General features: G+C 42.0%; 1 protein-coding gene across 6 annotated transcripts in view; it reads left to right on the top strand.

Moving 5' to 3' along the window:
- Positions 1-11,677, top strand: part of SMG7 (SMG7 nonsense mediated mRNA decay factor) — a 70,612-nt gene extending 58,935 nt beyond the window's left edge. For 2 of the 6 annotated variants that reach the window (XM_030849158.3, XM_030849160.3), the window contains 10 exons: positions 534-960; positions 2,808-2,952; positions 3,443-3,825; positions 4,695-5,066; positions 5,837-5,986; positions 7,934-8,014; positions 8,489-8,648; positions 9,310-9,480; positions 9,601-9,746; positions 10,368-11,677. In XM_030849158.3, coding sequence (XP_030705018.1) covers positions 534-960; positions 2,808-2,952; positions 3,443-3,825; positions 4,695-5,066; positions 5,837-5,986; positions 7,934-8,014; positions 8,489-8,648; positions 9,310-9,480; positions 9,601-9,746; positions 10,368-10,481 — 2,149 coding nt within the window. In that variant the 3' untranslated portion in view covers positions 10,482-11,677. The remainder of the gene's footprint in view (positions 1-533; positions 961-2,807; positions 2,953-3,442; positions 3,826-4,694; positions 5,067-5,836; positions 5,987-7,933; positions 8,015-8,488; positions 8,649-9,309; positions 9,481-9,600; positions 9,747-10,367) is intronic. The other 4 variants (XM_030849159.3, XM_030849162.3, XM_060295543.2 and 1 more) reach the window with 4 other exon arrangements.
- Positions 11,678-13,529: the final 1,852 nt, after the last annotated feature.

The raw sequence follows: 13,529 nt of genomic DNA, 5'->3' as shown, positions 1-13,529 counted from the left end.
TATGGTAGTTGGTGTAATAGACAGGGCATAGGTTTTAGAGTCAGATAGATTTGAATTCAGTGTCCAGTTCTGCCACTTCCCCAGGTGTGTGTCCTTAGGATCACTGTGGTTGATTATAACCTTTCCAAAGTCAGTAACTGTTTCATATTCATTTTTGTATTCAGGTTCATATTATACTGTAAGCCACTCACATGGTTGCATATTTGAATAAACATAATACCTCTGAGCTTCAGTTTTCACACCCATAAAACAGGAATTATAGCTACTTCAAGGGCCTAGTCTAGTGTCTTGTGCTTAAAACATGCTGAGTAAATGTAGCTGTACTTATTAGAGAACATTAAACGTGTGGTGGTGATGTTCAGTGGGATAATGAGAATCTGAGTTTACATAACTGCTTTTTATGTTACCTGAATCCACACCGTTATACCCTGCTGTTTCCCACATTTTAAGGCTGTGGGACCCATACACAGTTCAGTTGTTACTGTCTTTTAGATTTGTGTTTTTCACATATGGATTTATTTTTACTTTTTTAGGCTGATTCAGTGTGAAAATGAGGTAGGGAAATTGTTGTTTATCACAGAAATCCCAGAGTTAATACTGGAAGAGCCCAGTGAAGCCAAAGAGAACCTCATTCTGCAAGAAACAACCATCATAGAGTCACTGGCTGTGGATGGGAACCCAGGACTGAAATCAGTGCTGTCTACAGGCCGAAATCTAAGCAACAACTGTGACACAGGAGAGAAACCAGTGGTCACCTTCAAAGAGAACATTAAGCCACGAGAAGTGAACAGAGACCAAGGAAGAAGTTTTCCTCCCAAAGAGGTGAGAAGGGACTATAGCAAAGGAATAACTGTAACTAAGAATGATGGAAAGAAGGACAACAACAAGAGGAAAACAGAAACCAAGAAATGCACCTTAGAAAAGTTACAGGAAACAGGAAAGCAGAATGTGGCAGTGCAGGTAAGCTGTATTTGAACTATAAAGCAGGTAGAGGAAGGCTCACACAAAAGGCAAGATTTTTCATTTTGTTCCTAAAGCCTTGAGAATTGACTATTCTGGAAGCTTCAGTGCATTCTTAGAAGGCTGCATAGTAAGGTTATGTAAAGAACTATGGTAGATGGGTACTCCACCAACTCTCAGGAATTGTAATGTGAGTGAAAAAAATCTCAACCTGATTTTTGTCAGTTCTCTCCAGTTTAAGTGGCTGGGAATAACCAGTTGCAGAGCTATCAATTTCACAAAGAATTACATTTTCTTTGGAAGGTATAATTGTGATTTATTAATGCTATAGTGGAAAATTTGGGGTCTTTTATAGATCCCATAGAACCAAGTATATTAAGGCTTACACGGTGGTTTTTTGTTTTTTGTTTTTCAGATTCACTATACAAAATAAAATATATTCTTGGGGAAAGATGAGGCTATTTTCCTTGACATTTATACCGGCCCCAGCTAGTAGCATTATATAACCTCAGTGTTATCCTGGCTCATGGGAATTTGTAAAGCAAGAACCCAAGTCTCTTGCTGGGAAAGGATAAACACTGCTCAGTTATTTGTGACTTTTCTTTTAAATATATACACACACACACACCCCTTTCCAGGGAGATACAGATGATTTCATATAAACAAAAGGGTCTTTACTCTGTGCTGGTTTTATTAACACCGCTAATGTTTGTAGCCATTTGATTATTAACACGTTTTGGCAAATGTATTTATTTACAGTAGGCATGAGGAATCTTACAGGTTTGAAGTCTGCTTGCAAATAAACATTACGTGCAGTGCATTTCCCTTACAGTTTTTTGCAGGGAAAGGGAGAAATAAGAACATAGTAGTTCTGTTTTAAGGTTAATAATAGGGGAAGAAACAGAGAAAAACATGGTAGAAATTGAGGAAAGGCACAGAGAAAGTGAGAGGTGTTGGGGAAAGGCAAGGAAGAAAACAAAAGAATTATAAGGCTGCAGGACCAGTGTTTTAGGGATAAAGAGTTCAGCACTTCCTGCCTGCTCTGGCTCTATCCTCTGAAACTGCCTCCCCAAAAGGTCCAGACGGAAAATAAAATCTCTTTTCTGGTCTCATCCTTTTTAAATCTGAGTATTGATGATTAAAGAAAACCTGACAGTAGTCAATATATCACCGCCCTCTGTACCTCATCCTGAGTTTTCTATAAATGCTACCTATTTTTACTCACTTTACTCATCTTTACATTACTTGAGCAGTGCATATGGCATCTACTTCTCTCCAGCTCCATCTGTAGGATCTCAGGCCTGTTTCTTACTGCTGAAAGTATCCTTATTTATTCTGGGGGTGGTAGGGTTGCAGGGTGGAGGGTGGATGCCTGACTGATACCCTTAAAGCTGCCCAGATGAAGTTAAACTGAGGGCCAAAAGTGTCTCATCTGTGGATTAGTGGTCATTATTCATTCATAATTCATGTACATTAAGAGAATACAGGGCCATGGGGCCCATAACAGTGGCTTAAGATTATAGGCAGCTTTTTAAACCTGTTGGCATCAGGTGTCTCGTTTGTAAAACAAATGAATTCTCAGGTCTTTTCTGTATTTCGTACTTTTATGATATTGTGAAAGCAAAATAATTAGACAAGTAAAACTAAGCCCTTATAACTTTTTTTTGGCAATTAAATAATTTGACTTTCCCATTTTTAATTTAGGTGAAGTGAATATCTGCAGCATATACTTTTTTTGGCGGGGGGGACATAGTAGGATTTTAAATACTTTCTGAGAGTAGGTGCTTCTTTCTGACATGTTTGAGTTTCAGATTATTATAGATAGTTTTGCTTCTGGTTGGTCATAGGTAAAATCCCAGACAGAATTAAGAAGGACTCCAGTGTCTGAAGCCAGGAAAACACCTGTAACTCAAGCTCCAAGTCAAGCAAGTAACTCCCAGTTCATCCCCATTCATCACCCTGGAGCCTTTCCTCCTCTTCCCAGCCGGCCAGGTAAAAATATATGTTTTGTAGTTTTTTCTGCTGAATTCCATCTGTGTAGGAGTTTCTATTAACCCACTGAGAAATTTTAGACTCTGAGTGACATTACTAAACCATAATGTTAAAAGGTATAAGGGAGTTAGTTCTCTTTTCCCTAATGTTTATGAAATTGTTTTTTGAGCCATTTCTCTGTAGTTTATGTACAAGTGTATGCTTGTTATTACGAAGGAATTCCTGTCACTAACCATGGCATCTAAGAAACTGCCTTTAGGATTCTCCAGTTACCTCCGTGGATAGAAGTAGCAGCCAATAGTCTATATTTAATTCTTGAAATCAGGTTAAAGATTGACACTTGATCAGTCTTACTTGACGGTTGATCCCTGTCTTTTATAATTTATTAGAAGACCTCTTCTCCACCCCAGCCCAAAATGACTATACTATTTTTTTGTCTTTCTTTTGCTAAGTTTCCTTAGAACTAAAGCTATGTTCTTCTGTTTTGAAGGGTTCCCGCCCCCAACCTATGTTATCCCCCCTCCTGTGGCATTTTCTATGGGCTCAGGTTACACCTTCCCAGCTGGTGTTTCTGTCCCGGGAACCTTTCTTCAGCCTACAGCTCACTCTCCAGCAGGAAACCAGGTGCAAGCTGGGAAACAGTCCCACATTCCTTACAGCCAGCAACGGCCCTCTGGACCAGGGCCGATGAACCAGGGACCTCAACAACCACAGCCACCTTCCCAGCAACCCCTTACATCTTTACCAGCTCAGCCAACAGCACAGTCTACAAGCCAGTTGCAGGTTCAGGCTCTAGCTCAGCAGCAACAATCCCCTACAAAAGCTGTGCCGGCTTTGGGGAAAAGCCCTCCTCACCACTCTGGATTCCAGCAGGTAATTCACAGTTGTGTGTACCGTCCAGCTGAAGTAAGGAGAGGGGAAGGTTGAAATTGTTCTGTGTTTGGTTAATTAAAAATACTAGTTAGGGGGCTTCCCTGGTGGCGCAGTGGTTGGGAGTCCGCCTGCAGATGCAGGGGACGCGGGTTCGTGCCCCGGTCCGGGAAGATCCCACATGCCGTGGAGAGCCTGGGCCCGTGAGCCATGGCCGCTGGGCCTGAGCGTCCGGAGCCTGTGCTCCGCGGCGGGAGAGGCCACGGCAGTGACAGGCCCGTGTACCACAAAAAAAAAAAAAAAAAAAATACTAGTTAGGCATTCAGCTACTTCTTGCTTAGACTTGTAATGATTATGGGAACACGTAAGTCTTCTCTTTGCTGTTTAGGAAAGTTCAGGTGTTCTCCCTTTTACTTTTGTAAAGGACAATAGATCTTAACTACCATTCTTTGCTGCTACTACTTATGAGCTTTATAGAAAAGGATTTTCTGTAAATAATTTCCTCTATTTGAACCTAAACTACAGAAGGGAAATAGTATCGTAATCTTGATGAGGTGTTAATGATACCAGTCTTAAATAATTTGTCATCCCACAGCACTTGAAGCAGGAGGAATGTGTGCGCGCCCACCCACACTCACACCCTCATTTATTAAACCTCTTAAATAATGGAACTGAAAGAGAACATGAGTTCAGTGCCCTTAATCTGTTCCCAGAAAGCTCTGTGTATTGAAAAACTTAGAGTAAACAAAACTGCATTGTCTAGAGTTTTGGTGGTGGCAAAATCTCTCAGATTCATTCTGTGATTCCCGAGTACTGAGTGTAAGTAACATTGCATTTTATCCTCATCTTGGTGACAGGCATCTCTTTTTTAGTATCAACAGGCAGATGCCTCCAAACAGCTGTGGAATCCCCCTCAGGTTCAAGGCCCATTAGGGAAAATCATGCCTGTGAAACAGCCCTACTACCTTCAAACCCAAGACCCCATAAAACTGTTTGAGCCGTCATTGCAACCTCCTGTAATGCAGCAGCAGCCTCTAGAGAAAAAAATGAAGCCTTTTCCCATGGAGCCATATAACCATAATTCCTCAGAAGTCAAGATCCCAGAATTCTACTGGGATTCTTCCTACAGCATGGCTGATAGCAGAGCTGTAATGGCACAGCAAGCCAACATGGACCGCAGGGGCAAACGGTCACCGGGAGTCTTCCGTCCAGAGCAGGATCCTGTGCCCAGGATGCCATTTGAGGTGTGTGTCCTTTCCTATCACCAGGCACTTCAGAGTTAGGTCTGGGGATGCATGTCCTTAAATTTCTCAAGTAGGTGTTTATAAAGGTCACTCTGCTTCATTAGTGCTGCAGAATGCTGCTGAGTAAATGGGTGCAGCTTTTGGTCTCCTCTTTACAATTGCATAGTATGCTTGATTTGGGGGAGCTGAAGAATTCTGTTCCTGATTTTGACCTGTGATGGTCTGGCAGAGAAATCATGTGCAGAAATCTCTAACACAGCATGTTAGAGAATTCTGAGACAAAGCTCCTCTCAGTTGGGCTGAATCATCTAAGTTTAAAAATAGGTTTATATTTAAACAAATTGTTTTCTGAGAGGAACAAAGCCAGTTATCTTTGATAGTGGAGTTCCCTGTACTTGCGCTTTTTATTCATGAGAAACGGGTATGTTTTTGTAACTTTTAAAAAAGCTGTTTCTCTGTTTGTTAGCACAAGATAGGCTAATCACTTTGCTCCGTTGCATTGTTTTACTCCCTTCCCACATTAACCTTTTATGTTCTGCTCTGTCACTACTTTTGCTTCTTTCTGTTGTTTCGATCTTTCTCTACCATTGTCCTCGTGTCACTTTGCTTTGGTGTTTCAGAGCCTTTTCCTCTTTGCATAATACTGTCTCACTATTCATTACTTCTTCCTCCTTGACTTTAGTTGCCTTCATCCCCCCTAATCATGCCACTACTCCTTTGTGCTTTTGTCATCCCTTATTGCATCTCACTGTGATCCTTTCTGTCACTAGGACCCCAAGGGCTCCCCTCTACTTCCTCCGGACCTGTTAAAGAGTCTGGCTGCCTTGGAGGAAGAGGAAGAGCTGATTTTTTCTAACCCTCCTGATCTTTACCCAGCTCTGCTGGGGCCTCTCGCCTCTCTTCCTGGACGAAGCCTCTTTGTATGTATTTTACATAAGTCTTCTTGCTCTAACCTCAACTTCTTTTCTGAGATTTTGTAGTACTTGGAATAGGTGGTTTCTTATTTCTAGGGCTTTCCTTTTTTTATAGAATTTTAAAACTTATTTCCTGATTGCCCAAACTAACCTTCAAATGGTAGTAGAACATAGCAAAACATGTCTGATTCCATAGTTTCCCCAAATCTTATAGCTTTGTTACATGTTATCCAGAAAGCATCCTGCAGGGCTGGTCACACACAGAATGTGATGCTGGCCAGTTAACTTACTTTTCAGGTATCATTTCCACCTGGACCCAGGAATTTTAGGTGTCATTTAATCTTGTTCAGGAGCAGTGAGATTTTTCCTCATGTATTCAAAATATGAAATGAAATAATGTTCTAGATGTTTTACTGAATAAAAAAATTCTAGATTGATTTTACCGAACAGTATGTGGTTCTTTTCTGTTTGGTTAACTAAGAGCCCTGATCTAAATTCAGAGCCAGATTCATAAACAGAATGAGTGAAAATGAAAAGGCCTCTATTTATAAACATAGTTGAGTACCATAAATGAGTGAACACAGAGATAAATAACTAGAATGACATAAAGTCTAAGAATTGATTAGTGGTATCTTTTAAAAATAACCTTCTGTAACCCAGTGTGCATTTCAAAGAATGCCATTGTTTAGAGATTTTACTAAGGTGGGGGGACTGTAAGAAAGATGTATGCTATGAGGTCTTTCCCCCACTCCCTTCATGCCATCTTAATAAAACATAAAACAATTCTTGAGTTCCACTTTCTCGCTGTTTCTTTCCCATAAACACGGGGTAAGAAGACATTCGTAAGATTAAAGTGCATTGATTTTAGTATTAGGAGAACTGAAAGCTGCTTAATGGCTCTCGTGACACACTGCCATCCCTGGCACTCGAAGTTCCCTTAAGAATTTTCCTGAGTGAGTGGCCACAGAGACCTCTCACTTCCCCCACTAAAGTTAGCAGAAATAAAAGATCCCCTAGACACTTGAACAGTTGTAGTGCAATGGCAGTGCCTAGAGGTTGTTGAATGTCCAGATACTAAACTGTTGCCTCTATGTGTTTGCCTTTCTTGCTGCTTTTTTTTGCTGGGGTGGCTTGAGGGACAGGCAGGGGAGCACGTCTCTGTACACTAGTTTCCTAATCTCTTAGTTCCTGTTGTGCTTGCCCCTTCCGTCGGAAATGAAGCTGATGGTGGAACAAGCGGAGGGGGGCCTTTTAGTGGATTTTTTTTCATGTTTAAAAAAACCTTACGGTAGCCCTTCTTATATTTAACATCGTTAATGATGTGTGTGAAAGTACCTTGCATGCAGCAGGTGTTTAATAAATGCTTTGTTGACCAACAATTCAGTGACAGTGAGCATCAGAGATTCAGCTTTTTTTCCCCTAATAACTTTCTTAGGGCCAATAAATGTAAGCTTGACTTCAGCAACTATTTTAATATATACCACAAATAGAGTTGTTAGGAACCATGCTAACAAAACCAGTTGTCAAATGGATTTAAAGGCTTTTTAAAAGTCATTAATGTCAGTGTTTTAAAAATTTAGGGAGAAAACAGTGCCAGATCAGTTCCCCTTCTTGTTTTGAGAGTATTTTAAATGCAACTGTTGACAAAGGGATTCCTGAGGTTCTTGCCTAGTGAACACTCCAAACTGCCAGTTTCCAGGGTCCCTGCCAGGATCTCTGTGCCAGATTAGAGGTGCTGATCAGGAGGGCTCTGTCTCACCTGTGACAACTGGCACTTATCTGGTGTCATGGTATTCACGGATTTGAATTTATATCTTCTAAGCTTTAAATTGTACAAGATAGGTGAGTACAAGTATGCTTAAATTGTGGTCTTTTGGTTGGATGGTATCTTAAAATTAATATTAAGAAAATGGAAGGCATAATTTACCTACCTTTTTTTCCGGGACTGTGAAGAAATCCTTATTGGAGAAGCCCTCGGAGCTCATGTCACATTCATCCTCTTTCCTGTCGCTCACCGGATTCTCTCTCAATCAGGTGCGTAAACAGTGAAGCATCCTGCTTTGTGCTTTTATTGTGGGCTAGTATTTTCTTTCCCGTTCTATTTCAATACATCTGTTTTTCTCTTTCCTTCTCTTCCATATATTGGTGTTTTCCAGGTATTTGATTTTATTCCCCACCCCGCTTTGATTAGGGTACACTAGAGACTTGTATAAGTTTGAATTGTTTAACTTCTCATTAATGTTAAAGTCTCTGGGGCTCTGTTGTTCAGCAAGTAAATTATTCATACTTTCTAACCCAGGTGGTTTACATAGAGCAAAATAAAGGGTGAGGGAAAATAAAAGGCAAATGAATTAAATGGGAAAACTGAAAGAAACAGAAGTAAAAGCCTTCAGAAGTTTGTCTTGCAAAGAAAGGCTTAAGATAAGCATCCATGAGCATGAACACTGCATTTTCTTAAATCTCTTGCTTTGGCGTGAGTTTGTTAACTTGGTGGTCATTGTCTTTCAGGAAAGATACCCAAATAACAGTGTGTTCAATGAGGTATATGGGAAAAACCTGACAACCAGCTCTAAAGCAGAACTTAATCCCTCAATGGCCCCCCAGGAAACATCATTGTACTCCCTTTTTGAAGGGACTCCATGGTCTCCATCACTTCCTGCCAGTTCAGGTATTGACTAGTCTTTAAATTATAGACCTTGCATTTCCCGTACACTCAAGTTGATTAAGAGATAGTATGATTGTGTCTTGGTGGGTTTTGTTTGTATCTTGTTGTTGTTATTTGTTTGTTTTTAAAGTAACTTCTGAAGGAAAATAGGAAAAAAAGCCTGATGCACTGGTTCATACGATAAATGACACTAAAAAGCTGTTTTACATCCTCAGTAATGAACAGAGTTGTAAGGGAGAAAAATACGAGTTTTATCTTAAGGTTTGCAGCTGTTTTTTAGTTTTATTTGTAGATATTCGTTCTTTGCAGGAAAAGTTGCACTTTTAAAAATACAGAGTTAATAGTAATTTTTAAGGTTAGGCAATTCTGTTCTGATAGAGAAGAGCAGTTATACTTACCTGAAAGAGGCACACCAAAAGAATGCATTTATTTGACAAAACTGTGTACTGTTTTAGTTGTAAGGCAAGGAATGTGCCTTAGGCATGCACAGCAGGACAGACGAGTGCATTTGGCAGGATCCCTTTTGGGGCCTTTATTTGCCTCTCCTGAAACCGTGTGATTATTGTTAACAGAATTTAAGCGATCAGACCTACAGGAAACTTTCATTCTTGGCATGTTTGTGAAACATCTTTGTTCAGTGTCCTGCGTTGCTATTATTTCATAGATCATTCAACACCAGCCAGCCAGTCTCCTCATTCCTCCAACCCAAGCAGCCTGCCAAGCTCGCCTCCGACACACAACCACAATTCTGTCCCATTTTCCAGTTTTGGACCCATTGGGACTCCGGATAACAGGGATAGGAGAACGGCAGATCGGTGGAAAACTGATAAGCCAGGTGAGATCCAGACTTCATTGCTTAGCAAAAGTGAAAGAACTTACTCTACCCTTCCCTAGCTTTTGGCATTTGGCAATGATAGAACAACGTCTTGAATTATTCTTATCTCTTCGTTCCTAGCCATGGGTGGGTTTGGCATTGATTATCTCTCAGCAACATCATCCTCTGAGAGCAGTTGGCATCAGGCCAGCACTTCAAGTGGCTCCTGGACAGGCCATGGCCCATCCATGGAGGATTCTTCTGCTGTCCTCATGGAAAGCCTAAAGGTGAGTGGATCAGGAACAAGAACCGCAAGAGATGTCTCTGCTTTCATTCGCATAAATGGCTAATCTTATTCCTAAGGCCCTTAGGATTGATTCATAGCACTTATCTAGCAAAGTCCTAGAAGCATGGTCTGCCTTATAAGATTCTTGAATAGGACTTTTTTTTTTAATTTGTGAATTCACTAGTGATAAAGCAGTATCCTCAGGGGGACAGACATGAAGGTTTTAGTTGGATTCTAAGATTAAGAAAATTCGGACTCACCTTGGAATATTTCATTTAAGCCTTTTCTAAACAAGTCAAAGAAGGGCATCTAATTTCAGAAATGTTTTGTTTGCCTGAAACCTTTCTGGTAAATGCTCTGGTCTCACATGGAGCTGAGTTTTAGCAAAAAGACTTTATGTAAAACATACTTTCACCTTTTCTGGTTTAAAATGATCTTAATGGGAACTAACCTGTCTTGAAGACCTGGTCTTACAACAACTTTTTCTAATAGCTGGGGTTTTTTTAGGGTTTGGGAATCTTGGGGCATACATGCCTTTATGTTTGGCTGGGATTGAAAAACAAATCCCTTAAAGACAACCAGGCATTTGACCTCTGCTGACAAGCTCTGGGCTGTTTTTCAGTCTATCTGGTCCAGTTCCATGATGCATCCTGGACCTTCCGCTTTGGAGCAGCTGTTAATGCAGCAGAAGCAGAAACAGCAGCGGGGACAAGGCACCATGAACCCTCCACACTGAGGCCAGAGTGGCAACCCTGGGAATGAAGGCTCCATAAACCATGGCATGTTGGGTTTGCAGGACTGGCCCACACAGTCCCCTGCAGGTGGCAGCCCTCTTTTCTGTTTCTCGCTGTTGAGAGGGTGTAAGTGTTCCACCAGCCCGCTGAGTGTGCACGAAATGTCTGCAGTGCAGCAAAAAGAAAAAACCATCAGGAACTCTCCGTCCCCTCGGGGCCTTCCGGAGGGAGAGAGGAACTGCTGTTTGTCTCACTCAGTTACCTGATATCACCGCCTTTCACCTTCTCCATCGTGCATGTCCCCAGCCACATGGGAAGTGAAAGCTGAGAAGGGAAGGCAGATGGGAGAAGCCAATGGGAACGTCTCAGTCCTTTTTTTCCTCTTTGGGGAGTAAAATAGGAATCCATTAATGATTGCTTTGCTGACTGAGAATGTAGTTGAAATTATTCCTGAACATCTTTTATTATTGTTATTACTCTCAGTAGTAAGATATCACATTGAATTCTTCCATACACGGATGTGCTTCTTCTAGTCAGTGTGTAGCAAAGAAAGCCCCGTGCACTGCTCCTGTGAGAGGTTGGTGGTGACAGGATGGGGAAACTAACCTCTTCAGCCAGTGGAAATGCTCCATAAGGGAGAGGACAAGGCCTCAACTTGCACTCAGAAGGTTCTGGTGGGCCCTCCTCTGGCCTGGAGACTCCAGCAGGAAATGCCCTTCACTCTGTAGGTGCTTGAGCCCCAATCGAGGATGCAGCGTGGGTGGTGGTGCTGGGCTGGACTTGCAGACAAACTGCTGTAGGATTTTAAATTAACGTTTTTGATTCCTGTACATTTTACGGTAGCAAAGCAGGCAGTCCCACAGAAGGCAGGCTAGTCCATTCATGGCCTGACGCATTTTAATAGGTAGAAGCTTTCAGTGTGGTTATTTTTTGTTTGGTTGGTTTTTGTGCCCCCATCCGACTTACCACCCACCTCCTCCTGTCCCTACCTCCACCCCTTTTCTACCCTGTGCTGTGTGCTAGTAATCGTTATTATTCCTAACATGCACAACATCTCGCCAACAAGCAACAGCATGGGGTCCAGCAGCTGGGGCCCGAAAGACAGTCTGAAGAAGAAGGAAGCAGCAGCAGCGGCGTCTGCATAGCCCACCGAGGGGCCAGGCCCCTGCCCGGCTGCAGTCTCCCAGCCTCCACTTTCAGAGTGAAATTCAAGGCAACGCGGACACGTGTGCGTCACGCAGAGAAGAAAACACAAGGAAGTCCATTCTGGAAAAGGCGAAAGGAAGGAAAATAAACTTTTATTTGATATTTATTAGAAGGAAAGAGGACTGAAAATTTTCTTGTGTAGAAACAGAAGGACAGCATTACTGATAGTCATTTCCTGGAAAAGTAATATTTTAAGGGGAAATTATGGAAACAATCTAAATGTCCAATTGCTGTGCTAGTGGTAGGGTTTATTTTCTGGGAGAGCTCTCCTGTGTGTGTGTGTGTGTGTGTGAGTGTGCGTGTGTGCGCGCACATGCCTGTCTGCTCCCCCAGAGGGGAGGGGTGATGCGTGTGAGTGTGTGGAGCTAGCGTGGGACTTAAGAGCTGGAAAACAGCTGCAGAGCAAAGCACATCCAGGAGCCCCGGTCGTCACTGGAGTCTGGGCAACCCCAGCAATGAAAAGGGGTGAGATTCATGCTCATTGCTCTTCCGAGACAGTGGTTGGAGTCCTGTATGCTTACATTATTGCTCTTTTAGTTTGACATGGTGTTTGGGGTTTTTTCTGTTTTATTTTTTTGAAAGGTCCCAAAGGGTGAAGTCCCCCACCCAATGGCAATATGAAACCTTTTGTGCTTCTCTCCAGCCCCTTCCCCGTGTCCACCTTTCTCCCTTTCCCTCCGTCCCAAGCCTCCTTCCCTGCTGCCTTTACCCACTCTGTGTGTTTGAGATCTGCATTCAGGCAGCTGCAACATTCCAGTGTTTGAACTGTCACGGATTCTTGCGCCCTTGACAAGCTCACCAGTTTCACCGTCTCGGTCCCACGTAGTGCCCACGTCCCATCTACAGCCCCATTTCTGCATGAGAATTTGGTGTTTGGAATGTTTTCTGACTCTTGGGGCGGGGTTCCTCGCCTTATCATCCTCAGTGTGGAGTAATGAGGAGGGAGAGGAGAATCTTCATTAGAAACTGGTTTTGTGTAGTAAACTTTCTTTTGTGTTTATTTTTTTGTTTTTGTTTTTGTTTTTTGTTTTGGTCTGTCTGTGCAAGACCTGCAGCTGCTGAATTCAGCTTTGCCTTTAATTAAACCATGTTCTCTCCAACCAGATCTGTGTATAGACTGTTTCTTTTTTATCCTAAAAGAAAATCCAGCTTAAAAAACAAAAACTTAAACTACTTACAAGTCATCTAGGGGAAAGCAAAGAAGGTCAAAAATCAAATATGCTTCAGGGTTATTTTTGCTTTTAGTAATGTTCCTAACCAATATGCAGGATTATGGAAAGGGATGGGTAGAAAGAAACTGTCAATTCTTTAAACAGCTCAGCATTTTTATCCTTATTGTCACCCTTAATAAAGCAACTCAGAGATAGTTTATCCTTTTGGCCCAGTAAACTCACTGAGTGTGATGAGCAGCAACAGTAATTGGTGTTCTTTGCTTTGGTGTTGTATTTCTTCAAGTTGTGTCTCATATTTCCAGTGGTAGCCTGCTGGGCCTTTGCATGTGCCAGAAGCCAGCACCACAGCTCACCAGGGTGTGTGTGCACGCCCAGCAGCTGCCCTTTCACCTTGATGTGGATTCAGTCTACACTTCAGTTCCTAACTGTGCTTTTCACACACACCTGCACACTTGAAAAATTGTTAACAAAGCCACATGTATTCTACAAAAGGAAGTGGGGGGATTAAGGCCAGGTCTTTAGTATTTATGGAAAACTCTCACCCAAGTTAACCCTGAAAAACTGGGCCATTTGGTTAAATGATAACCAGAATAAACCGATAGCGTTCTATCATGTATATTACCAGAATACTTACTATAAAATGTTACCTAGTAGGGTAGTACTAACCAACTG

The sequence above is a fragment of the Globicephala melas genome, chromosome 1, assembly GCF_963455315.2.
Source record: "Globicephala melas chromosome 1, mGloMel1.2, whole genome shotgun sequence".
Taxonomy (NCBI): domain Eukaryota; kingdom Metazoa; phylum Chordata; class Mammalia; order Artiodactyla; family Delphinidae; genus Globicephala; species Globicephala melas.
Note: the sequence above shows the minus strand (reverse complement) of the source record. Positions and strands in the feature narration are given on the sequence as shown.